General features: G+C 37.9%; 5 protein-coding genes and 1 long non-coding RNA gene across 6 annotated transcripts; 2 read left to right on the top strand and 4 right to left on the bottom strand.

Moving 5' to 3' along the window:
* The first annotated feature begins 369 nt into the window (after positions 1–369).
* Positions 370–1794, top strand: LOC113737899 (DELLA protein RGL2-like). Its single transcript, XM_027265040.1, has one exon. The coding sequence runs from the start codon at positions 370–372 to the stop codon at positions 1792–1794; it is 1425 nt and encodes a 474-aa protein (XP_027120841.1).
* A 2617-nt stretch (positions 1795–4411) lies between these two features.
* LOC140038764 (GRAS family protein RAM1-like) lies at positions 4412–5170 on the top strand. Its single transcript, XM_072084029.1, has 2 exons — positions 4412–4688; positions 4875–5170. The coding sequence occupies exons 1-2, from the start codon at positions 4412–4414 to the stop codon at positions 5168–5170; spliced, it is 573 nt and encodes a 190-aa protein (XP_071940130.1).
* Positions 5171–6704: 1534 nt separating this feature from the next.
* LOC113736665 (peroxiredoxin-2F, mitochondrial-like) lies at positions 6705–10102 on the bottom strand. The gene is made up of 5 exons (XM_027263732.2): positions 9786–10102; positions 9650–9679; positions 8274–8432; positions 7304–7398; positions 6705–7025 (listed from the first exon to the last, which is right to left on the bottom strand). Exons 1-5 carry the CDS (start codon positions 9996–9998, stop codon positions 6920–6922), a joined length of 603 nt encoding a protein of 200 aa, XP_027119533.1. The 5' UTR covers positions 9999–10102; the 3' UTR covers positions 6705–6919.
* Positions 10103–10941: 839 nt separating this feature from the next.
* Positions 10942–13355, bottom strand: LOC113736594 (3-dehydrosphinganine reductase TSC10A). The gene is made up of 3 exons (XM_027263645.2): positions 12682–13355; positions 11555–11702; positions 10942–11440 (listed from the first exon to the last, which is right to left on the bottom strand). The coding sequence occupies exons 1-3, from the start codon at positions 13210–13212 to the stop codon at positions 11145–11147; spliced, it is 975 nt and encodes a 324-aa protein (XP_027119446.1). The 5' UTR covers positions 13213–13355; the 3' UTR covers positions 10942–11144.
* A 4116-nt stretch (positions 13356–17471) lies between these two features.
* LOC113738215 (uncharacterized) lies at positions 17472–18632 on the bottom strand. Its single transcript, XR_011842384.1, has 2 exons — positions 18348–18632; positions 17472–18115 (listed from the first exon to the last, which is right to left on the bottom strand). It is a non-coding gene; the product is annotated as an uncharacterized lncRNA (long non-coding RNA).
* Positions 18633–20166: 1534 nt separating this feature from the next.
* On the bottom strand, positions 20167–26019 carry LOC113738214 (NEDD8-activating enzyme E1 catalytic subunit-like). Its single transcript, XM_027265452.2, has 9 exons — positions 25780–26019; positions 25494–25657; positions 24395–24597; positions 23183–23415; positions 23025–23087; positions 22865–22921; positions 22486–22607; positions 21637–21754; positions 20167–20841 (listed from the first exon to the last, which is right to left on the bottom strand). Exons 1-9 carry the CDS (start codon positions 25879–25881, stop codon positions 20554–20556), a joined length of 1350 nt encoding a protein of 449 aa, XP_027121253.1. The 5' UTR covers positions 25882–26019; the 3' UTR covers positions 20167–20553.
* Between the last annotated feature and the right edge of the window lie 50 nt (positions 26020–26069).

Here is a 26069-nt window from a genome sequence, read left to right as displayed (position 1 = left end):
AAAATTTCTGATGTCTAGAGTGGCTTATCATTGGCTTAACATCACATCTTTTTTTAAATAATAATACATTTGCCCTCAGCAATGAAACAAATGGCAGAGAGTTAAGAAGTCCTTTTGTCCATGTGAACGGCCATTAGGAAGAATACAAAGTCTAAAATATTCCATGAAAATATAGTGATCATTTCTTGTGAATGAGAAAAGCATTTGGGAGACAAAATTTTATGTCTTTTGGCCTTTCTTGAGAATTTCAATTGAGCTTCATCGGCTTTTTTTTTTATAAAATAAAATTTACACATATTTTCCTGTTTAAAAGCCCACAAATTGGAGGAGAGAACCAAGCTACAACTTCAAAAAAGTAACTCGGAAAATATGGAACCACAACATGAAGAAATCACAAAGGGAGCTCAAACGACAGTGCCAATCTCTTTTCTTGCTGAAGCAAAGAATAAAAACCAACTTCTTCCTGCAGCATCCTTGCATCTCATAAAGAAACATCACGAAAGCAAAGTGATGCCTGAGCAAAGCCCCACCAGTGAACCATCCAGCATTTCCTGTCCTCTGTCGCTGGAATTATCAACTGTTGACATTATCAAAATGGCCAGGAAAATAGGATCAGGTGATCTTTCTTATGTTAAATCTGCAGTGTCACCTGAGAACTACAAAGATTTTGAACTTGCACTACTACTTCAAGCTGCTGCTTTTAACTTCTCTAACCAACAATTTGTTCATGCAAGAAATTTGCTCAACATCTGTCAAGGTTCTGCTTCTCTTAGTGGTAATCCAATTCAAAGAGTAGTCTATTATTTTGTTGAAGCTCTCCAAGAAAAGATCACCATGGAGACGGGAGGAGAGGTTCTGCAAGAAAAACTGGAAGGAAATCAGAGGGATCTAACAATTGAAGAGGCTTTTCTGAGTCTGCATCCTGCTCTGATGGAATGTCATGCTAAACTTCCCTTCTGCCGAATCACCCAATTCACTGCAATTCAAGCCATACTGGATAATGTTGGATCTGCTAAAAGAATTCATTTGATTGATTTGGGTATCAAATGTGGTACACAGTGGTCAGTCTTGATGCAGGCTCTTGCTAATAGACATGAATGCCCACTTGAGCTTCTCAAGATTACTGCTGTTGGACCATCAAAAGAGATGATTGAAGAGATAGGTAAGCAGCTATCATCTTTTGCTGCGAGCTTGAACATTCCATTTGCATTCAGAATAGTTGTTTCAGACTTGCAGAATGTTGACCAATATTTGTTCCAGTTAGCAGCTAATGAAGTAGTTGCAATTTACTCCGAGCTGCGAATGGCAAGTTTGTTAGCATGGCCTCATCACTTAGAATCTCTTCTATCAACTATTAAGAAACTCAGGCCACGTGTTATGGTGATGATTGAAATTGAAGCAAATACAAATGCGCCTCTTTTCATGGATCGATTTAATGCATCTCTTTCAGTTTCAGCAGCTCTTTTTGATTGTCTTGAGAGTTGCATGGACCGTGACAGTTCATGCAGAGCAATTATTGAAGGAATGTTTCTCCGAGAAGGGATTCAATATCTTATTACCTCCAGAGGTAAGGAAAGCATTCATCGCCAAGAAAGTATTGGTTTCTGGAGAGCTTTCTTGAAAAGATTTGGCATGGTTGAAATTACGTTGAGCAACTGGGCTTTCTGTCAAGCAAACTTGGTTGCGAAAAGCAATCCTTGTTGGAGTTCTTGCACTCTAGAGGTAAATGGAAAAGGCATGACTATAGGGTGGAAGGGAACTCCAATTCATATGCTCAGTGTCTGGAAGTGTTGATTAATGTGCTTGGGATTAGTTCATCGAGTTGGCCTACTGATACTTCATACAAGTGTCTTAGAATTAGTATTTCAAGGAGTCTTTGCGTTGATCATGTTAGGGCATCATCTACAAGTTCAGCTCATATGTAATTTTAATTAAGAGTGAATGAAATGAAAGGATTTATAGACTATTTGCTCCTCGTACTTTTCTCTGTCTTGAATATCCAACAAGCAGTTCCATAGTGATCAGCTCGTCAGTGGAGCATGGAAAAGCCAGCATAGAATCATGAACTAGTGCAATCTTTGTAGACCAATAGCTGAATGACAGAACGAAGCAGACATTATGTTTCACAGTAGGAAACTTGAGTTTCCACTGCATGAAATGTTGGCTTTTGAAAAGCTTTTGAGTTATTTGTTATCAATCATGTTAACATGAATCTAGGAACCGTGATGTTTTGCAGTTTCAAACAGCCATTCCAGGTAATTATGCAGGAAGGAGATGCACATAAGAACTTAAATGAACTCTTTTTAACATATTCAGAATCAATCTTGCTGTTATTTAAATGATTTAGAGATTAGATACAGGGTTCTATCCAATATGTGCCTAACTAGTTCATCTTCAAAGTATAACAAAAAACAGCTCCACTGGCTAACAAATGTTCTCATCCTGATCATTCACAGCAACGAGATACTACAGAATCCAATTTAGTTTTCTAACTTCGTTGAAGCTTCTATGTGCTGCCAGCCACATCCTAGGCTTGAAAACCGAAGTTTACAACACCTGAAGGATAACGAATTGAAGATTTTTTTTTGAACTAAATACTGTTCCAGAATACAAGATTGAATATTGTTTAAAAGATTGTAAAACAGATGATAGATGCCCTTTTGTTGTTTCAACCTGCAAGACTCATCACCAAAGGAAATGATAACGTGAGGGGTTTTCGAGACAAGAATGTCATATTTTTGTCTGTGACTATACAGCATTATCACGCAAGTTAATCAGTGAGTTCCAAAACCGGATTACAATTTATAAAAGAACTACCTGATGCTAGAAGAAAAAAATACGCAGTGAGAGTGACTTCTTGGCTGAATGGATGAAAATAATACTTATTGAAGCAGTCTGTGAGAATTGCATTGATGATCAACTGCTATTACATCCTTGCTTCCCCTAAGCTTTCTAGAATCATTGTACCGCAGAAATGCTCAAATTAGCCAGTCTGTGATCATGAACTGCTACTTAAAGCAAAATCAGGTGTACTTCTAAAGAATCTAAACATTGAAATGTACACATCAAAAGTTTGTCTTAAACTTCAAGCGAGAAAACAATGCATCTTAGAACGGAAATAGACGACTCTAATGCTCAAATCCATCAGAGACAGTGCTAAAAATATTTATGTTTAAGTTGATTTTTATTTTTCACTTTTTATGGCCATCGAATATCTATATTTTCACTAATATATCAGGTCATTGGTAAAGCCAAATGTATCTAGTATGAACTTCGTTCTGACTTTCCTCGAAGTTATTCTCATGGAAATGTCATCTTTTAGGAAAGCAGACCTATAAAGTCTCCTGCTCCATTTTTTATTTGAACCGCATGACTGATTTTTCCGTTCACCATTTTATTTGATTCAAGGCTCTTGCAAAGTCACGCAAGAAAAATCTTTGGATTAAACCGAGGAGAAGCAGAATCTCTAACAGGTTTCACTACTTCCAAAACTGGGAAGATTACAGCCTCATTTGCACAAATAACTATTTCTTGTAAAAGTTACATAGTATCCCAACAACTATCTATGGACAAAGAAACATGCTTGATTATATAGACCTATCATACATTAACTTGTTGGGAGATCGAACTCTTATACATATACTTTAGTAGAGGACAGCAGCAGGTTGCTGCTACATCTGTTTGGATTTCAGAAACTTCTCCCGCATTAGTCGGCTTTTCATCTGAAACACAAGACTAGATTAAATAATAATGTTTCAAATGGTACATCCCGGTTTTATTTCAGGGCAAATTACACTTTATCCCCTGTGATTTAGTATTTTTTACATAACCCCTTATGATTTCAAAAATTATACATAACCCCTTCATGATTTAGATTAAAGTATCAAAGTGACGGAAATGATCATTCGTTACTATTTTTCTGCGGCTCTTCAAGAGAGGATCTCGTGAGAAACTGGGGTTGTGGTTCCTGAAGCATCAGAAGGAAGTCAAAGGCATGGTTCAAAGTCACGGTCGCGGTTGTGGTCGCGGCCCGGAACGTTCCACATCGGTCTCGGCATATCGGTCGCGGTCTCGGTGAGACACAAATTTTAAAGTATTTAATATTCTAAAAATTGTTAATAATATAAAAAAGTATGCTAAATAAAAATAATTAAAAAATAGTAAAAGAAACGGCCAAGTCAATCCGTCACGGTGTGACTCGGCTGATTTCTCGTCTTGACTCAGGATAACTCGGAATGACTCGGTGTGACTCGCCGAGTCAATCCGTCACGGTGACGACTCGGCCGATTTCTCGGCGAGTCAAGTATTTCGGTATCGTTTCGTCACGGTATCGTATCGATAGGGGCCGAGACGGTGACGACTCGGCCGAGTCGTCTCGGTCTCGGCCGAGACTTCGAACCATGGTCAAAGGATGCCAACGCTTGAAGAGGCTTTCACAACTCTTCAGCCTGCTGTGGTAGAGTGTCAGCAGGAACTCCCTTTCTGTCAAGTTACTCAGTTCACTGCAATTCAGGCCATAGTGGACAATCTGGCAGCAGCTAAAAGGGTTCATATAGTTGATTTAGGAATCAAAAGCGGATCGCACTGGCCAATCATCATGCAAGCTCATGCTGGAAGGCAAGAATGTCAACTTGAACTTCTGAAGATAACTGCTGTTGGACCACACAAAGAGAGGATTGAGGAGATAGGTAAAATGTTATCATGTTTTGCAGAAACCATCGACGAACCCTTTAAATTTAAATTAATTGTATCAGAAATGAGGGATCTTAAGCAAGATTTCTTTGAGTTAGCAGAAGATGAGGTGCTGGCTGTTTACTAAGAAATGTGTCCGGCGAGTTTGTTAGCATCGCCTGATAACTTGGAATCTCTTGTAGGAACCATAGCCAAACTCAAACCATGTGTGATGGTGATGATTGAAATAGAAGCGAGTACAAACACACCTAACTTCCTGGACCGTTTTGATGCAGCACTTTATCTTTGTGCTGCTGTTTTTAATTGTCATGAGGATTGCATGGAAAGAGAGAATTCCTGCAGGGTACTTTTAGAAGGAGTTTTCATCTGGGAGGGGATCCAAAACATTATAACAACTGAGGGTGAAGAGAGGATTCATCGCCAGGAAAAGCTTGAGTTTTGGAGAGCTTACTGGCAAGATTTGGCATCGTTGAAATAGCATTGAGCGACTTGGCTTTGTGTCAATCACAATTGGTTATTAAAAAAAATCCTCGTTGGAGTTCTTGCACTCTAGAGCTGAATGGAAAAGGCCTGATTATGGGGTGGAAGGGAACCCCAATTGAGTCTCTTTCTGTTTGGAAGTTCGACAAGGATGACGGATGACACACACGTTTTGGATGCCTCCCATCAGGAACTTGCTTTAAGCTACTTCCTTTTGCGTAGTTGACCAATAAAAGGTTCGAGTTTTCCCATTTGATTCTCAGCACAATCTATGATCCTGCTATACTTCTTTAACCAGGAAGACCATCGTGCTGTAATGCATTTCTGTTTATCATCTATGTGTGTTTCTTTAGCCAAGAATAACATCCTGATATTGTAGACTTTTTATTCTCATTCTATGCTTCTTCTTATTGTTTATTGCAATCAGGTTTATGTGGCGATGAAACTACTTTTAAAATGAGCTGGTTTTTCCTGTCGAGAAATGCCTCCTTTCCACCCTGATTAAAACGAAATCTTTATTTCATGGGTTTTCGCATGTTTCCAAATCTTTCATAAGGAAACTACTTTCAAGTAAAGGGGATTGAGAACCAATGTGGCCATCAAAACAGGTAAATCTTGCTCCAATCTGTCTGAAATAGTTGTGCAGCCAAAATAGTGGGATTTGACTGACTCAATCTCAGCTGCATTTGAAACAGGTTAGGTTCTTTGTATCACGACATATGTTCATTCGAATGACCCTTTGATACCAGTTAGAAGGCTAACAAGGAGTAAAGATAACATTTGGGCACAGTGACCTAATATATCCTCTTAACATATTCTCAGATTCCACTTAGCTTCTGGTTTTCAACACAGACACAAACATGATTTTTACTCCTGATTCCTGCGGTTGTATGGTAGAGTTCTCGGATAATGGTTTTCGTTGTTTTACTTGATTTTGATACTTTTTCTGCTTTGTGGTAGTCGTTTAGCATATACTGCTGTACTTGCAACCTTTACGCATTCTAAATAGCGTTCAAATCGAAGTTTGTTATACAAGTACTGAAAATAAAAATACACCTAATACATTTGGCCAGCTTTCCTTCTTGTGTTGCTTGCAGCTCTGATATTCGTGTCACAATATTGTCCTAGGCACTTTTGTTTCCTTAATCCTCAACGTTGCTCAATAACAAAGTCATGCACCGGTATGGTACCCAGTACCCAGGGAACCCAGAGGGACAGGTGCCTTTATACCTACTGGTGAAATTTTCAGAAAATCTTGGACAAGAATGTAGATCAAGAGATTCGATCCCTTGACCTACATCCAAGGAAAAGAGCTTTAAAGCTCTCGTGGTGGCCAATTACTCTAGAAGTAGTTGGTTCGGTATAGTACCTATACGCTGCATTCTTTTTTCAAGAATCACGGGTGACCATTTAGAATGCTAATCGCCATTCCAAGTAATTGCCCGACTGCGTTTACAATTCCAAATGCTCTACCAAACGAGCTATAGATGTCTGTTTGCTTTACAAGTTAGTGTGCCGCAGGAAGTGAAAAATGAAAAAAGGAAATATTTCAACCTGCTTAAATCTTAAAATCTTACGAATTGTTCGAATCTTGAGCCATTCAGATCTCAAAAAACGATTTCAGAACGAAGGAAACCTTGACTTCAGAACTTATTTTACTGCTTAACCCATATACACACACAGTGATATGAATCATAACCACACCCATATATTCAGGTTGTTAACTGCAGAAGAAACTGAAATTTTCTTATATCTGTCCCAATATAACATCTCCACCGGAAACCTTGACCTCAGAAGGTGCTTGTTCCAGATTAAAAACCTTGACCTGTCCATCAACCACGTAGGCTGACCACCTGTGCACAAAATTATCATCAGGATCTCTTTACCAATGAAACCTAGATAGATTGGTTCTTAGCAGCAACAAAAAATTCTAGATAGCCAGGAACATTATGCTCATAATTTATGAAACGCATTCTTCCAAACAGCAGTACCTAGACCGTTGATTTACTACCTGATGTAAAACACTAAGCTACTAAAAAGGCAATTATTTGATCTTATTAAGCACTCTAATGTTGGACAATAGAAAACATAGAAGATGTTAAAGACAAGGTCTCGAGGATTGGTCTTGTACCTATGAGAGCGAGGTCCAAGCAGCGCAGCAGAGAGATCAACCATTAAGTCCAAACTTTTGTGGAAGCTTCCATCAAAATCTCCATAAAACTCTATCTGCAATGACCACGATAAAATAACTTCTGGATTCAAATGAAATGCAAATTTCATCCTCATTTTGCACAAAGATATACTACAGCAAAAATTGGCATATGGTCATATTATCAAAATATCTTTTTTTTTTAGCTCAAGGAAAGATATCACAGAAACTATCTCAGTAGATGTGATCCCATCTGATCGCCCAACCAAAAAGTAATATGCCTATTCAGGTATATATAAAAAGGCATCCATCAACTGCTACGGAACGGCTTTTTGATTTAGCATTAGATCATTTTGTCAGAAGATAGCCAATCTACCAACCAACTCAAACAAACATACAAGGAAAGAAAACAACAGTCCTGTACCAGGAAAAGTGAATAAAGAAAAGATTGTACAAGGGGGCACATCAAGACAAAGGAGTTAGGAAATGTTCTTAACTTGGACGATATACATCTAGTAGCTTTCTTGGACTCGAAGTTTCCTTTTCAAGTTCATATTCAGCATGCAGAAAAGGAATATCGATTACATATCCGTGCTAGCAGCAGACAGCCATTAACTAAGCCAACAAAACTGAGCAAATTACTTAAATGTCCTGTTTGGAAAATTGATAATATAATTGCAAAGCAGGACAGATGAACAAAATGTACACACCTATATTTGTCATGATCTTGATCAGAACCTTCAAAAGATGCTAACAGATCAAAATATTTCTCTAAACATATTTGACAAAGTTTTCTAATTTAAAGAGGAAATCATTGGATACTTAGCATAATTACCAAGAGTGTAGTAAAATCAATCCCATCAAAATACTTGAAAACAACAAACCATTAGAAGACAACTGAAATATATGTTTCTTTAAAATCAAGACTAATAAACTATAGGTTATATCTTACAGTTTCTTTAGCTTGAATTTTTTCTGCCCAACCATTCATTGTGTATGGATCATTGACAGCTACACAAATTACAGAGTCGATCCCCTTGGCCTTGAACTTGTCGATATTGTTCTTGTAACTAGGGACATGCTGAGCTGAACAAACTCCTGTATATGCACCCTGGAATATGGTTAATCAAGCTCATCAGATCATATATGTAAAAGAAAAGAAACAAACACTACGCGACCACTTGTGGGGCCAAAACTCGGTATTTTGTGTCAAATTGAAACAGAAAATACTTTTTCAAGTTAAAACATTCTCCTACCTTTCCTTATTCTGCCTGAAAGCACTTGTATGGATTTTGACAGCATAATTTATTTTTCAGATGGTTCAAAACATTAACTAGTTATCTATACCTTCTTTCTAAGGATGTTTGCTAAACTTATACTTGAACTTACTTTTCTGATTCCCACCTCCCTATTCCCCTCCATCTGTTGATTGCCCACACTACAGAAAATTTACTTGCAACTAAAGTGGAGTGTGCTGCACAATTATGTCACAACTAATCAATATCACTGGTTAAGTTCTTTGTAAAATGGCTATTTGAGTGCAGAAAATTGAACACTTTTCCTACTGAATAGCCTACAGAAGATCAATTAATAGGCATATCATGAGCCAAGGCTTAAAGCATATTATGTTCACCAAAGAAGCCCAAAGATATGAGCATTTTTTGTACAACTAGTTCAAGAACATAATAGCATCAGAGTTTTATATGTTAATAAGGAGCACATTTTCTTCCATCACTTGGTTTGGTCTGCATTCTGCAATTAAGCATCACTGCATCAACTTATTATTGTGCATTTTCAACTTGTTGACAAGCCGAAAATGTCTGATACTTGAGAAAGTTAAATGAAATAAAATGCAGGAATCCCCAAGTTCATCCAATCACGTGCGAAGCGAATATGTTTGCCTACAACTGTCATAATACTATCTCAACTCAAATTTGCATGTAGATTAGAAACACCCATCAATTAAAGATGTTGAAGAATAGTTGAAAACCACATATTACAGAATTATACATCTCTTCAATTATTACATTTCTCCCCACCAGCCCCTACTCCGTCAATAAATCAATCAGTCATAAATATCAGTCAAGTCAGACATAAACCCAAGGATTATAAAATATTGAGCATAAGAGAAATCTGAATGGCAAAATTCCATAGTTCCCTATCCCTGAAAAAAAGCTTTTATCTTTTTCGTCGATGCAATTACAAGTCATGGGCGATGATTAATGAAAGTAAAACGTCGGGAAATCATTATCCCAGAGCTAACTCTTCCTCCAGACATTCAAAAAACACACACATCATGACAACAGCTAGGTATGAAAATCAACTTACAGGTAGGCCAAAGACGACAACTTTTTTCCCCTGAAAATAAAAACAACGTCATCAAAGCCAAAGAAACAATCAATAATCAACAATTAGAGCGCCCAAAAACTCATATATAGCTAAAGGAAAAAAAACACAATGGGACCTTGAAGATATCTTTGAGAGGGGTGGTGGAGAATTTGGAGGCAACCCCTTCATCCCAAGTCCGAGCTTTCTGGAGAGAAACATTAGGTGCAGCCGCCACCAAGTCTGTACCCTCTGCAATCGACGCATAGGCCCTCCTCCTAGATGTCTCCTGCAGGCCTTTGAACCCCATTGATTTCACCATTGCAGCTCTTTTCAGCATTGCTGAGGCCATGGCTTTTCCCTTTTCTGATGATGTTTTCTTGTTTTCACAGCAGGAAGAAGTGTAGAGCAGAAAGCTCTCTGGGATTTTTTCGTTTATTTTTATTTTCTGTTTTAAAATTCAGGAGAAAAGTTTTTGTTTACGTGCTTTTGGTCCTTTAACTATTAAATTTCCACTTTAGCCATCAACTCTTGAAATTTGTATACTTTTAGCCCCATCCACTTTTACAAAACCAAGTTCTTAATTTGTCAGCAATTTTTTATCTTTTTTTTTCTCTTCACTTCCACCTACATTTTTACCTCCACCTCTACTGCCACCAATTCCTTCTCAAAAGAAACCCCAGAAACTACATTTTTTATTTACTTTCGCCTTTTGTATTTTCTTTGTCTTTATTTCCTAAATTTTGAAATCCAATCTAAAATGAAAAATCTAATAATGTTAAAAGTATGAAACAGTCCTTAAGAACTATTAACCCGCTTATTAGTTTGGAAAGAGTCAACTTTCATTTGCCAAACAAAATTGAAATGAAGGGCCACATTGGAACATATGAGACTTTTAATAAGGAGAACTATCTGAAAACTTTTGCATTTTTAGTTTGAGGGGCAAGGTTGAAAATTTCTTTTCGGAGGGCCGTATTGAAATTTTTGGTCAATTTGGAGGCCCAGAATGACATTAACCATTTCATTTTTTTTCCTTTTTAATGACTGGAGTCCAAGTCATCACTTTGTGTGATTCCAATTCCAGGTCTACAATAACATTAGTCGAGTCTACATGAACAAGCAATTCTTATTCTCTCATCCGAAAAAGTTATGCAAAAGATTTGCCTCTGTCCACACCATTGGATGGTATATGAGTCTCTTCCTTTTATTTTCCTTCGTATCTTGTGGGATCTTAGGAAGATATTGAAGCAAAGGATGCACCTTTGCCAAATATCAATTAGAAGAAACATGACAAATAGAGAGCAAGCCACTAGAAGTGCAGTGTAATTTCAACTATGACAAAAATCGGAGACTACCATGATAGTTAGCCAACCGCGAGTAATAAGATGGCTCTTAAAATTCAGAAACCTCACAAATACAGGCCAAAAATGGGACAAGAAACCAAATGAAATATTCCCAGGGAAACCTAATATGTTTGGTAGTCTGTTCTACAAAGTGATTATAACTTCTTTTGAGCATGCCATCTTTCGATGCTTACATACCAATTCCACTGGAAACACAGAGCTGCAATGCGTAAGATACTCGCAGCAACCACCTCAATAAATGCCATCAGGAATGATCTCTGTGGAGAAAGACCAGCAGTAGCAATCGATAGTAAAATTCCCTCAAAGTTGCAAGGGACAATAAAGCTACCAGATTGAATGCCTTTCAATGCCTTCTCGGCAACTTCTTCAGCCTTCATTGCACCAGAGGAAGCTGCTATTATACTTGTTAGCTGCGGCCTCCTTTTGTTCTCTGTAACACCAGCAAGTTATGGAGAATTAACTTATAACTTTTGACCAATAAGATGACAATGTGCCAAGAACTGCTCGTCGAGCCAACAAACTGGAGAAGATAATGATTACAAACCTTCGGCAAAACCAGGAGTTTCAGTGTCCGGGGGAAATATAAGCGAGACATGAATGTCATCACCAATAAGCTCCTGTTGCAGGGCTTCGGCCATACCCCTAAGGCCAAACTTACTAGCAGAATAGGCAGAATAACCATAAATGCCAACCTACGAAAGTTAACAATAAAAAATGCATCAGTAGGGGAGGCTAAATAGAAGCACATCATCTGCGCAAAACAGATTAACTGAAAGTTCTTTTTTCTTCATCCCATTCAACAGATGCAGATTCATCCATTTCACTATGAAAAAGATGTCAAAATGGACGCTTAATTGCTTGCCTCCTGATATCCCTTAAACAGAGCAGCTTGTCCTTCCTGCATGAAAATCCTAAAGCATGCATACTATTGGAGCTAAGTCAAGCTAACAACTATTACAGACGGATAGAAATGCCCTGTACGCAAGAGTGGGTGAAACCATTGTTTGGTTGCAAGTCTTGAATGTTTTTTTCAGCTATCCTATCACAGCCAATTCATACACAACGATGCAGTAAATTGGAGATGATGATGAGCGCTGCCTTTCATGTCTTCAAGCTATGTATTTTCTCATTTCTCTAGTCATTTAGATCCATACTCCACTGTCTTTTCAAACTTTTGACAAAATTCGTAGCTTGTAAAATAGGTTTAGTTCATAACCCTTTGGTTCCAGGCTTATCACATGAATCAACTGTAGAACCACCATAGCAAACAAGCAACCTAAGATACTAACAACGGGACACATGTCAAAAAACTAGACTTTCAACATTAATCTATCACTCCAAAAGCTATTCTCTTAACTACCATGCAAATCTTTATACGACCATTAAAACTCCCAAAGTAGATGTAATGGAAAATTAGCCTATTCGCCAACTCCATGATGTACTAAAAAATGAACAGTAACTCTCCTAAGCAATTCGATCGATCCAATGATCAGTCCACTAGATTAAACAAATTTGCTCAAAAGTCGGCTCAACAATCGTCCTTCTTAAGCTTCAAGATGAAATCTTTACCAAAATTCACCTAAAGGTCAAATCTTTATCAAAAACCCAGCAAAGATTAAACATCAACAAACACAATACAATTGAGAAGGGGGAAAAAAAGGACAAACATACCTGACCAGCCTGAGACGACATAATGGCAATGGAACCGGGCCCCCTATCACCTCTATTCTTCATATTGGGCAAAGCAGCCTTAATCAAATGAAAAGTTCCCATCAAATTCACATCAATCATGAACTTGATTTCCTCCAACGACTCCTTTTCAAGCTCTTGAGGCACAAAAACGCCCTGGTTGCAGACCAGGATATCAATTGGGCCGGCATCCCTGATAGCTTTATCCACAGCTTCGAAGTCTCTAACATCAGCGCTGAAAACGGCAACGTCTCTACCAGTTGCCAGCTTAATCGAGTCCTTGGCTTCTTGGAGCTTGCTAGGATTCCGGGCAAGAATTGAAACTTGGGCTCCCTCTAGAGCGGCTTGGTGGGCTAAAGCCAAGCCGATGCCACTGGAGCCGCCAGTGATGAATACATGGCTATTTTTTAATGGGATTTTTGTGGGTTTTGGACGGACAATTATGGCGAGGAAAGTCAGGAGAGAAATGGGAATTATAAGGATGATGAGGAGTAGAAGAAGAAGAAGTCCCATTGTTGTCGTTGTTTTTCTTAAGAATAAGACGCTGTTGATTAATGTAAGAGTTAATGGTGTATTATGCGAAACGTCGTTTGTGCGACGTCGTATTACGCTCTTGCAGGGCTTGGATTTCTACGCCGGCATCTTCTTCCCTTGTTCTGAGTCTGATGGAAACAGATTAAAACTGGCCGGAGAAAACAAAGACCCGGTTTGGTCCGGTTCTATTTAGTGACCGGATATCAACTTCCTTTATGGGCCTAAGGAGTAGGAAGCTGGGAAGCATTTACTTTCTCGTCTTTGGGCTGAAAGCAAAGATTTCAGGACAGGAATATCTGAGGGAGACAGGGCCAGTGCTGTTGGGCTTGCTACACTATTGATACGATTATTGTATTTCTTTTTTTTTAAAGGTATTATACGTTTACCATTGTGGTTGTATTAATTAGAAAGTTGGTGTATAAAAATAAAAATTACGTACAAAACAAAGAAATATAAGTATACATCAAATGCTGTACAATCATACAAAAATCTCAACTGTACCGGCCCCTTCTCCATTTCCGAGGGAGGAATTTTTACATTTTCTTTGGCATTTCTATGTTTTAGAAAATACGTTGCTAATTTATTCCCTTAAGAGTGTCTAAGATCATGGGTTGGGGGACAAACAAAAGTAGATTTTTACATTTGATCGCTTTCTCTACCCAGGCCATGGGTGATGGGACAACTAGTCCCCATGAAATTTTTTCATAAAGTGACCTCAAACTTTTTCTAGGCCTTTTCACATACTTTAGTCCATTTTCCTCCGGGGCCAAGAGCACACTAAGACCCATGTCAGTCAGGCCACATCAAGGCCTGATCTGATCTATACCATTTCTTGTACTATTAGAGTACAAGGAAGTGAGGAACCCACAAGGCCAGAATACTACAATTGACAAACTGATCAGAAATTGTGAGGATTACGATTCAATAAATCTACAGTATTACCCACAAATAGTGAGAGAAAGAGAGTTAATAAATTCCACTTCTGAACTAGATCCAGGCTGAAACCAGGGCAATTGTAGAACTGGACAGAGAAAGTTCAGTCCAGTCCGTTCCTTTGTTGCTGCAGTTATGTTTTGTGTCTATAGCAAAATACGTTTGGCACATTAAAAAGTTTAGAAGCTAAGCTAGTTTTGTGAGTTGGTTTTGACCATCCAACAAGGGCAAATTCTCAAGCAACTTTATCCAACAAATTGGTGTCTGTACGATTCTCCAACAAATTGTGAAAAGAGATTTTAAAAGCAACTTTATCAGCCCCTGCTCTAAAAACTTGTTGAGGATTACTAAAACCACATACTACTGTATAAGTTATTGGGAAATAATTGTCAGACTGTCCCAGCGGAGACATCAGCAAACTTTATCTAATCCATGGGTCATTCTATATCTGGCTTTATCCCATGATGCCAAGAATTTACTTCATCAGTGGATGATGTGGAAAATCTCTTTATTCTTATCCAATGCTGACAAAATAGTAGTACCAGTACTTCTGTTCTCTACCACAGCCAGTGATCATGGGATGTTGGCTTTCAATGATGCGTCAACTTTCAACTGTCCACTATGAAGTTCTACTGTTCGAATGATTTGGACTTTCAAGATATTAACACGAGTGTGTTTGGATTGTCAATTAATTCACTTTATTTACGCACATTGATTTGCTTGTATCATCAACATATTTTTCAATCATTTTTTTATCTCACATACATCATATCAAAAAAATATTACAGTACTTTTTCACAAAATTATCTCAAATAATTTACAATTCAAACACACTATGTCGGGATATTTGCTTTCTCTTCATAAATGTCGTGATGGTCTAAACTTCTTCTTCTTGCAAAATTTGTGCAAATAGGGAGAAGAAGAAAATGCAAAAAAAATGAGACAAACTAGGAAAAGATGAAAGGAAAAAGAAGAAGACAAAGACACAAAGAGTCGTGCCCTTTTTACGAGGATGAAACTACTGTATCCTTATCACTGGACCATGTTTTGCCAAGTACGAGAATCTAGATGACTAGGTCAATGTGGAAGGTAAAATTTGTCAAAGGCAGAAGCCTTTACGTAGAATTTGATTGGTGCATGCCATTTGCTTCATATTCCATCAGCTGTAGCTGGATGATCACTTGTGGAGGTGGCCCTTACTCAAGATTTATGAAAGCAATCTGCACTCAATTAAGTTGGGGGGCGTTAGGTCCTTCAGAACAAGATATGGGAACCCACACATCATTCATCCGTTTCTTTCTTTTGTCACCTCTTGTAGGCTTTGAATAATTCAACATTGGCAGTTTGAAGTTTCAATCAACCGGACCAGTAAAAATTCACCTAAAAAATTAAAAGGGTGAATCATATTGTATGTAATTGTCCTATTTTCCCATGTCTAGAATTGAATCAGACCTCTTACTCTCATCCCCACAAATTTTTGGTCAGATAATCCCTATTGCCATGGTATCTTTTTTAGTTGATCTTGAATTGTAAGTCCAACAAATTCTTGAGGTAAATTAGATTCGAACCCCTGTGCTTGGAAATTGGAATCCAGTCCACTAATTTGACCGCAAACCCTGCAGGGCATAGACTGCTCAAAAGCAAAGCCACATAACATGCGGTACACAGTAAAAGCTGGACCGGAAGCATTTACTGCTACATTTGGTATTTGGCTGTTTTTTTTTTTCTCCTTCAACTACTGGGCTAACAAGTGCGACAGGGACTGAATCACCGTCAGATCAGATCAACGAATAATAATGTATTACACATCAATTTAAATTTTTTTTAAAAAAATCACATACATAATGTATCCTTCGACCCCACCAAGTCCTTGAGTCCTTAAGCCTTAAGGATTTGGTGACCAAACGCAATTGGTGGTATTTGGCTGTTTCTGAAAGATTTTTCTTTTAAGTTGTCAAATCACCAAACGAACTGGCGAAGGTGCAAGTAGAGCAAAACGTACGATGTGGAGTCACGAAGCGCCAGATCACAAGCACACGCTTTTATTGGGACGACAACAACACATTTTCCAGCAGTTTAGACATAAAAATACAAGCAAGTCATACATCCGTAGCCATACAAGTAATTGCATGCCTGTTCCAGAACAAACTACTGCAGTATAAACTGTTGTATTTCTTGGCCTCTATATCATATTTTCCATCAGCAGCACAAGAATTGGATTTCTTTTCTCCCCTCTGTCGGTGTCGGTATATGGCTTCCAGGATGGCTAAGGACAGCTATACTACATCCATGACCCCAGCTGGGTTTTTTATTTAGTAACAATAATAATAATATAACCGCACTAAAGTAGAAACTTAATTAGATGACTATTGAATATTGATCCAATTATATTCAATCTGTTAACCAGCCCCGGTGCTTTCGTGGGATAATGATGTTTTCAAAGTTAAAACATAATTCAGTGCCCTGATAAATGATGATAGTAAATCAATTATAGTACCAGTACGATTTTCACTTTACCTCGGTTGGTCTGTCAAAAAAAAAATAATGAGGATGAAAGAAATAAATGCCAAGATTGGCAATGATGAGCCAGTTAGGCCCTCTTCCATACTTTTAGCTAGGTTCGATTCCAATGTAGTAGTAGTTCCAGAATATCTCAAAAGTCAAAAACTGCCGCATGGAAAACCTGTAGAAATTGTTCTGGGAAAATTCAAAAGGGTCTACTAATTTTCATGCAGTCTTTTGCGCAGTATTTCTTGTTCCCACCTATGTTCCTTGATCTGTTTTGAAGTTTCATTTGTCAAAGAGTGCGAAAACGTGTAATTATGGCCAGCACATAATAATTCCCCAGATCTGAATAGTGTGTGTAATGCTGCGACCATGTGACAGCAGAAGTATACTTTTAAGCCAGCTGGAGTTTGAAAGTCTGGAAGAGATCCATCCCAGAATCAGACCACCGTCATTTGCCCTTTCTGACTTTTATCAGGTTGTGCTGTTTCACATGTACATGGTACGTATCTATCTTGTTAACGTCAATAAGCTCAGAGAAATTGGTGTATTAAGTTAATTAGAACATGATTAGGCTCGTCTTGTTGCAAATGGATAAACGAATATCAGAGAAGGATGCAGGAAAGAGGACAAACCAAAGCATATTGCTCTAAATTCTATTCAAACAAGATAGGAAAACGAACAAAAGAATCATTAGAGCATCTAACATGCATGCCAAGCTTGATAAGCACCATAAAATTCCACTACAAGAATTTTTTTTTTTTTTTTTTAAAACAAGTTAAATCAATTCAGACAAGATAGGAAAAGAAACAAAAGAATCATTATAGCTTTTCTAACATGAAGGTCAAGCTTGATAAACACCACAAAATTCCACTACAGGTGAGGCGAGGAAACCTGCCTTTGGTTGAAGCCTGCCTTTAGGCTAAAAGCCATGAATAGAAATATACCCCCTTATACATGAATACCCTTTGCTGCAGAATTAAAATCCTCACTAACACATTAATATTCAATGCTTCTAGTAGTAGTAGAGTTTCCTAACTTTGTAAAGGTAAGTATAGTACAACACGTCTCCTGACAGAAAGCACACTTCTATATTATTCTTCTGGAGCTCTTTACTGATTGGAGTAGTAGAATTTATTTAGTATCTACAGAATTCTTGAGCTCGAATAGATTGATGTTACTGTTGCTTCTAAAATCTTCTCAGGTTAAATGAATCATAAGCTGCTTTATCAGTATGAGCAACTTGAGCAAGCCCTCTTGGATTTTCATGGTTCCTCTGGAACTTGGAGTTGGATGAAGTGTTTGAGTGTCTTCCTTGCCTGTTCTTTCGTCTTGGTTGGGATGAACGTGGTATGAAAACTCCCGTTCCTTTGCTTTCTCTTCTGATAGCTTGCTCATATCCAAATGGTGCTTGTGGGGTTTGATGGATTGATTGAGAGAAGGCCTGACGTTTGGATCAAGAAAAAACACGGTTAGGCTTCTTCAATTTCTTCAAGAAATCGAAATCAAGGGGTTTCTTGAAATTCACAATCTTAAACAATCCTAAAAACAATCTAGCCTACGCTAGCTAGGTAGACTTGAATATGAAACCTTTTATGTTTAGAACTTTTTTAAACAGCTAGACCTAGACCTCAGAGAAGAAGAAAAAGAAGAAGAAGAAGGGGAAAATGAATTACCTGAAGAGAAACTGCAGGAGAATGAGCCAGCAGGTCTTCTTCATCATCCATAATCAGCAGAGAGATTCGCTTGCTTATGTCGGCAAAGAAGACATCATCATCTAGTTCAACTGCTATAGCTTCCATGTCTACTTTATCAAAGTATTACCAATACGAGGAGCCAGATAGTTTGTTGGCTGTGGAGGCAGGCAAAGGACAGAGAAGAGAACTTGAGGGTGGCTATGCAAGCTAAGCTAACCGACTCACTTTTTTCTTTTCTTCAGCCGATGGAATGAATGTTTACTTAAATAGTGAAGGGCCAAGGATGGGTTTAAGTAGGGTGTATGGGTTACAGACATGACGGGAGGTGGGGACAGATCGAAGCAAAGGGTCATCATCTGGTTGGCTAATCTGCATTTGGGAGTCCCACAGCCCCACAGGGATCATGAAGTGGGTTAATGATATTATCCAGTTGGGAAAGGGATGAGAAAAGGCAGCAAGGCAACAGCCCACACTAACATATCCGATCAAGGAAATTTCTGAAGATAGATAGACTTCCTATCTTGAGAATATACTTACTTGGCTGCGAATGTATGAGCACTCTCTCCACCCCTCATCCACAAATTTATGGCTCGGATGTCAATCTTTGCATGTGCACAACCGGCAAAAACATGCACTTTTGACTGACTACATATTTTGCATGATTCATAGGCTTTATTGGTGCCTTCCTTCAAGGCTTAAATTACTTAAGATATGACTAGTATTAGTATTCTACAAGTCCTGGATTTCGCATAAGGTAAGGCATGTCATGTCATGAGCTAGTCTGCGGTCGTTGTCTGGATTCAAGCGTTAGTAATGTAATGAAACTTTGGATTCATTAATCCTAGCTGAGATTATAGTTCACGAGCAATGTTGCTGGATTATTGATTATACAAACATGGCTATGATCTGACAGTTAACTAAATCTCAGCCTCCAAAATGGCTTTTTTGTTCCAATCAAGAATTTTGTAAAACATAGTAGTGCATGCTTGCTACATTCAAAGGTGCACGCACCGAGTACCCTTTCACATGTCTTTCTTGGTGAATCAACTCATGTTCATAAGCATATTCGTTTAAAATGCTTAATCAAAAGAACAAAAAGTAGTCTGTCATTTGGGCAAATTTGCCTCGTCCATGCAGATATATGAGTATAAATATATATATTTACTACATGGTAGCTACCGGGGTAAACACATTCAATTTGGAATCGGATGGGGTGCAACTTCAATTCCATTTCATTATTAAGATATTACTGTGCGCTTATCTTGTGAATCTGGCCTTGAATAACCTGGGAAAAAAATATAGTCTATTGCAAAGTGGAGAATCAGGAAAAGGATTGTTGGGGTCCAGAAGGGCACAAGGGTTGCTGCTGGTTATATATATATATCAGGGCGATGTAGAAAGGAGTTGGTGATTGGAGAAGATCGTGGCGCAAAAATTTTTCAGTATTGTATATTTCAACAGATGGATGTGTATTGTATAGTTAGTCAATTCATAGCATTTAATAGTCATAATCGGAATTCCTCCAGAGATTGCAGAAGAGTGAGTTGGTCTCCAAATTTATTGGACACGGATGATATGCATGCTGGCCTCACAAAAAGGAGGAGTTCATTTTCAGCCAGCTTTTAAGTTTTTTGTTTTCTGAGTTAGGATATTAGGCCTCCGGCTGCGTTGGCCGGCACTTGTGAACATGAACCCATTGAGGTTTAAATGCAAACACAGAGCAGTACAAATTTGACCGAGTATAAATGCAAGACTGGAGAAAGAATGGGGATCTTTATAGCGCGCGGCGTGGGTAAACTTCAGAAAAATCATTGGAGCCGTTTTCACTGCATCAACAGTCTATAATAACCGCTTTGATTCCAAATTTCAGACGTAAATTGGTCAAGCGATGACCAAAAAGATCAACTACCCTTGTCCTACATGACTCATTTACATATACGTTGAACAAAAAAATTACTCGAAGAGATATCAGGAAATAAGATCTCCGCTCGCAGTGATGCAATTGCTAATAAATCAATCCCCCCATCATGTTATGAAGTAAAGCAGCTCCCAATTTTCACCGTATCAGTCCTTGCCTTCTGCTGGATATCAGGAAAGATAAAATTGAACAATTTTTGCTCAGCTTTCCACCAACTAGAACCAATTCTAGATTCAAACACATGGTATAACTCAGAGCAATAGAACGTCATGCTCCACCGGCCATATCCAAGTCTGTAACACCATCAAGTCCCTTGAACACAACCCTCAATTTCCTCAAACATGATTGCTTCTTCTCACCTTTGCCGGCTGTGCCGGTGACGTGGATAATGTCCTTGGGAGTTCTGTCCATTAGTTCAAATAGCTGGAAATCAAGATTTGGTCGTGTCATTTCTTCTAGTACTGGAGGCGCCCGCATATACAAATTCTTCCCTCGGTATGTGATGCTAACTCCAGTCAAGAAGAGTTTAGGATGATCCTTGAGCATATCAATGAACTGAAGCAATAAGGCAGAACTAAATAGTTTAAAATACAAAACCAAGGAAAAGCCAGACAACTCTAAAGGCAGTTTGATGACACAAGGACATAACCAAATTATACAACCTTTCTTGTTTCATAAGGATGCATGAACAATTTTGTACAGATTAGCTACCAATTAAAAGAATTTAGGCAACTAAACAGAGAATCTTTAGGGGTTAAATTTCCTGGTTTACTGGCTCTTACAAAATTGAGACCCAATCAAACCAGGCACCCGTCATACAGATATAAAAGGAACCAGTAAAAAGGTACCCTGCAAGAGGGAGAGCACGTGATATAGCTACTTCAATTTTCTGACTTATCACAAATCTAAGTTAATGGAGGGTTTCACTTCCTGATTGTCCAACTTTTCATTCATTAACTCAAGGTACAGAGTACTAGTTATTAGGTAGTTATTATAGACAGTCTTCCTATTTCCATGAATCAAAAGATTCCTTTACAGAAATCCAGTTTCAGAGAAGGAAAAAACGCATTTTCTTTGGAACAGTATTCTGTAGTTATAAACACTCAAGTACAGAAATCCAAACAGTAACCCACCCCTTTAATACTGTCGACAGCATTTTCCACTTCCACATGTATGATTTCCGTGCAACAATTTAAGGAATGATTACATGAAGGAACAGTGTGTGTACACAAGGTTTACAGAATAATGCTAAGATGATAAAAACTTGGAACTAATGCTTTACAGGGAAAACAAAAACGAAACACAAAACTTGAACTAAAACTACACAAGTAAAAGGAGATAGAAACAGACCTTTTTCAAAGTAACTGAAGCATCAAGCTCAATCAGAACTCCAGGTCCACAAACAAGACAGTCTTTGTCCCTCACAAACTCGGTCACTTTTGTGTGGAGCCCTTCAACCCCATTATACCTATAAAAGAATTCAGAATCACAAATTAGTCCTAAAGTTCACTTATATTACTTAAAGTTCACGTGGTACAAATGTACCTAAAATGCTTTAACTTGTCTGAAAAGGAGGTCTAAGAGTCCAAGGAAGATTTTAGAAAAATATTATACACCTTCCTCAAGAAATGAAAGCCCACTCACAGAGGAGGCAATCAGAACATAAAGACTTCATACACCATATTAGGTGATAGTTTACAGCCAATGCTGGGCAATGTATCCTAAGAAAATTGGATATCATCCCACTGATGTAACCTCCTGGTAGTCTATGACACCAAATGCACCCAAACTCGCACAAAAACACATAACATAATGCTCTTACACCAGAAGATAGAATGTATTCAGAACTAAACAGAGTGTAGAAAATGGAAGAAAATCTTGAATAATTTTAGCTAATTGAGAAAAAACAAATAAAAGAGCTCTTTCGGACAGTGTAACAAAATTTTCATTTTTCAGGTGGAGACCTATGAAATGGGTAGAAGAGAACTTGCATTGCTGTTTTTCTTATTCATAAGAAAAGGTTTAGGATTCCAGAGAATTACAAAATTCAGTTAGTGCAGGGACAACTACACCTGGTATAATTCATTAAAACTAAATCAAATGAGACAATTAATACACCCTTCATTTACAAACTACAAATGCACTGCTTCACCTGTTGGATGCAATCAATAAACTCAGGAAATTTGAAATGGTACATACGTCAAATAATTTGATAACAACTTGCTGCATCCAGTTGCAATCTTCAAAGTTTCCAAAGAACATGCTGCTGAAATAATGGCATTGGTGGAAGCTATAGCAGGTATGATATTTTTCACCACTCCCTGTAAAGGAAACAGAAACAAATATCTGAAAGCGTTATTTTCTGTTCTACTAGACCAAATAATCAAACATGCAAATGTATCTCCAATTGCCACTCATTGCCAAAGAAACAGAACATAAAGCAACTCATGATAGAAATGCAATGCTTGGGGTACTATTGCCACTAATGTAAATCAGAGAAAAGGAGATACAACTAAAATATCATGCTGTACATCCTCAGAATGTCTTGGAAGCTCAAGATTTCAGAGCAGAAACTAACCTGTGTCAGAGAATATGTAACACCTTGAATCCCAAAAAGCTCAGCTCTCTTAGCAGCCTGTAGCACCTTGATCGTATGAGCCAGAGAAGCCAAAATAGATGATATAGGGAAATTGAGGATGCAAGCAAAGATAATTTTCAGAATATTAACAACAATTGACCTCTGTATAAACCCACTGCATGTGATCAGGATTATCTGGATCAAAAGATTTTCCACTATGAACCTGCAAGTGACAACCAAACAGCAAGAGGAGAAAGCTTGAGCTTAAGCCTTACATTAGATATGAAAGAGTTAAGAAATAATTGGTTAAAAAACCACCTCATCCCATTTAATTAAGTGAGCATATTCAATACAATGAGCAGCATTTCTTGGAGTTTCTGCAAGAGTACATAAAGGAAACTTCACTTGTGGTGGGAAAAGCCAAATTGTACACTCAAAGCATGGCGTTAACCCTGGTAAAATAACCCTTGCATGGCCTTTAAATCCTTCTGTTCCACCATCCACCATAGCTTTCATTGTTTCTTCAATTGGGTTATCATCAGAATCATACTCTACATATTCCAACCAAACAACATAAGCTCAAATTTCCAGAACCAACCTTGTCATGGTAAGAAGGCATATCCTAGTAATAGATAACAAGTACTTCTTTCCAGCAAAAAGAAAGTTAAGTATGGAAGTTTTAGTTTAAACCCAGAACAACAACTTATGTGATAACTCTATAGATAGTTGGAAATAGTAAATTTCCAACCTGGTCAGTCAGGGCAAAGTATAATGAAAAACCAATAACTAGTAGTCTCAACAAAAAATTTCAGGAAAAAATAAGTCAGATTTGAATGCAGGATAACCTTATAATATACAAGACCTCATCTAAGGCAAGAATTATCATAAGATGGCTTTCTTCTCCCATCTCCAACTAACTAAAAGAACAGAAAACTAGGCCACTTCAAATTTTTACTCTTTGTTCAGAAAGAATATCTGTTGCTCATGTTATTCAACCCATAGGAATTTAAAAAAATTAAAATTTGCAAGTGCCATATCTTTGGAGCAGAGACTTCACCATTTAACCTACTAACAAGAGTAAGTATATTCCCTTATTCCTCAATGGCTCAGTATAATAACATTCGGCTGTTCTTTTAATTTTGCCAATTAGCTGTCTTCATCAATAAACAATACCTATAATCTTCTTAAGCATATAAAGACAAGGAGTTTACCAATAACATGTAACCAAAAAATAGAAGTATAGACCATAGGAAGCATAGACAAAAGTTTTAAGCATTGCATAACCACCGACAGGAACCAAAATTTCTAAAAGAAAATATGAATGCATGCACTGAAGCTATGCATTCCACAGTGATCAAATGTGACATCAAAACATATGCCGTAAGAATATTCTATCGGAGAGATAAAATAAGCAACAGGCAACAAATGTTACCACAGTTCCAAAAGCATTTAGATATCTATTATAGTGGCAATGTCTTTGCTATTATTATACTATAGAAATCAAATGAAACAGAAGAAGAAAATACAGACCTAGAAAACCGCAAGCCACAGCATTTATGTAGCTCCGAGCCTCAATGGAATCAAGACCAAGTACAATGATATTAAATTTCTCGTAGAACTCTAGTGGTTTATCCTCAATCCGACAGAAATGGTGCCTGATTTCTACACCATTAATTCTTTCCATAACTCGTTTAGCAGCAACTTCAGCCTTTGGCTTCCCTACATCTTCAAGCCTACAAAGGAAACATCAACTGAGTACCTATAACAGAAAACTAGAAAGTGAGTCTAAAGCTGCAAATAAACAACATACAAATTACCTGCAATATAGATGCAGTTATAGTTTCAACAAATTTGAAAAGCCAGAAATAATAAACATCAAAAGAAGCATAATTAACCAGCAAAGTTTAGTCTTGGTGCTCCTACTCAGAGACCTTATCATAAAATGGATGTTCTGACAAAAGCAAAAAGGACAATGAAACATTACACAAAATTGTTCCCCTCATGTGTCCTTTAATATTTGAAATTCGGCAACAAGTTAACACCCAAAGGTTTCTAGATCCCAGTACTGAATACGCAAGGTCCATTCATAACTCAATTTCCTAAAGAACGACAAGAGAACAGGATTTTCTTGTGACTTTGATTTCTTTTCAGCAATAATTTCCAAGTTGTAACATGGTCTAAACATATGTATCAGAGATTAAATCGAGTAAAACTTCTGCCAGGCTTCGTGCTGCACACCAAGAGATCTTGAACAAAATAATTCTTGCACATATGTCTGATCCCATCAATTTACACTTGTAAAGCAGACAGATGAATGCCTCCAAAAACAGCATACAGCCTGAAAACATTGCAAAGTAATCTCTTTTCATCCTGGCATCCACGGTATGCACAATGTTTGCTCAGTCAAATCCACAAACCAAATATTTCATCAACATACATAAAACAAACCCATTTATGACATAATCTAAAACCACGAAACCCTCATCAGTTACATAAAGTGCCCCTCTAAATTCACAGCCCAAATGGTTCATGCCATCATCTCAAAGTCCAAATGTTTCCACCGATCACCAAACAACAAAACCAATACGCTATAATTCAACGACCCACATTAAAAAAGTGAACAATATACCTAAAAAGAAACTGACGATTGAGATTGGTAACTTCAATCCGGTCCATATCGATAACTTCCAGCTTTTGAAATCCTGATAATGCCAAATCCTTTAACAGCTCGCACCCCAATCCACCAGCTCCGACCACCAAAACATTCAGAAACTCCTTTATATCCCCGATAGTCTGCCCCCAAAATCAAATAAACAATGAGAAAAAATAGTTAAACTTCCTTCATAGAACTAAAATTGGAATGCAGAGTAATCGTTTGTTGAAATTCCGCAAAGAATTTTTAGGACAAAATTTGCCTCTGAGGAAGCTGAGAAGTTGGCTCCCACTAAAGGACCACGGCGTTCCAATAGCTTGATGAGGTCCCTAGTTCGGCTCGACTTCGCCGTAGAGTCCGCCATTGAAGAGGAACTTGTGGAGTATAATCTATGGGAATATGCAGCAAAACGAGACCGACTTGTGAGCGTGAAGCTTTGAGTTTACGCTACCGGTGTGTACTGTCGAGGGGACCAAATAAGAAGCGCTTGAGATTATTCAGCGCTTTCAGGAGAAATCGGAGGTAAGGCACTTATTCTGATTTGTATGTAAA

Source organism: Coffea arabica, chromosome 3e (genome assembly GCF_036785885.1).
Source record: "Coffea arabica cultivar ET-39 chromosome 3e, Coffea Arabica ET-39 HiFi, whole genome shotgun sequence".
In the NCBI taxonomy this organism is placed as follows: Eukaryota; Viridiplantae; Streptophyta; class Magnoliopsida; order Gentianales; family Rubiaceae; genus Coffea; species Coffea arabica.
The sequence above is the reverse complement of the archived record's forward strand: the minus strand, read 5'-3'. Positions and strand labels throughout refer to the sequence as shown.

Bases quoted from the DNA above. Each gene is read 5' to 3' on its own strand.
- LOC140038764 (XM_072084029.1), top strand. From the start codon at position 4,412: ATGCCAACGCTTGAAGAGGCTTTCACAACTCTTCAGCCTGCTGTGGTA. The intron at 4,689-4,874 runs GTAAAATGTTAT...AATCTCTTGTAG, and splicing joins AGAGAGGATTGAGGAGATAG to GAACCATAGCCAAACTCAAA.
- LOC113737899 (XM_027265040.1), top strand. From the start codon at position 370: ATGGAACCACAACATGAAGAAATCACAAAGGGAGCTCAAACGACAGTG.
- LOC113736594 (XM_027263645.2), bottom strand. From the start codon at position 13,212: ATGGGACTTCTTCTTCTTCTACTCCTCATCATCCTTATAATTCCCATT. The intron at 11,703-12,681 runs GTATGTTTGTCC...TAACTTTCGTAG, and splicing joins TGTCGTCTCAGGCTGGTCAG to GTTGGCATTTATGGTTATTC. The intron at 11,441-11,554 runs GTTTGTAATCAT...CTGGTGTTACAG, and splicing joins AACTCCTGGTTTTGCCGAAG to AGAACAAAAGGAGGCCGCAG.
- LOC113736665 (XM_027263732.2), bottom strand. From the start codon at position 9,998: ATGGCCTCAGCAATGCTGAAAAGAGCTGCAATGGTGAAATCAATGGGG. The intron at 9,680-9,785 runs GTCCCATTGTGT...TTTTATTTTCAG, and splicing joins CTCTCAAAGATATCTTCAAG to GGGAAAAAAGTTGTCGTCTT. The intron at 7,026-7,303 runs GTACAAGACCAA...TTTTGTGCACAG, and splicing joins CTTGGACCTCGCTCTCATAG to GTGGTCAGCCTACGTGGTTG.
- LOC113738214 (XM_027265452.2), bottom strand. From the start codon at position 25,881: ATGGCGGACTCTACGGCGAAGTCGAGCCGAACTAGGGACCTCATCAAG. The intron at 24,598-25,493 runs GTATATTGTTCA...TTTCCTTTGTAG, and splicing joins AATCGTCAGTTTCTTTTTAG to GCTTGAAGATGTAGGGAAGC. The intron at 22,608-22,864 runs GTTAGTTTCTGC...TTTCCTTTACAG, and splicing joins TTACATATTCTCTGACACAG to GGAGTGGTGAAAAATATCAT.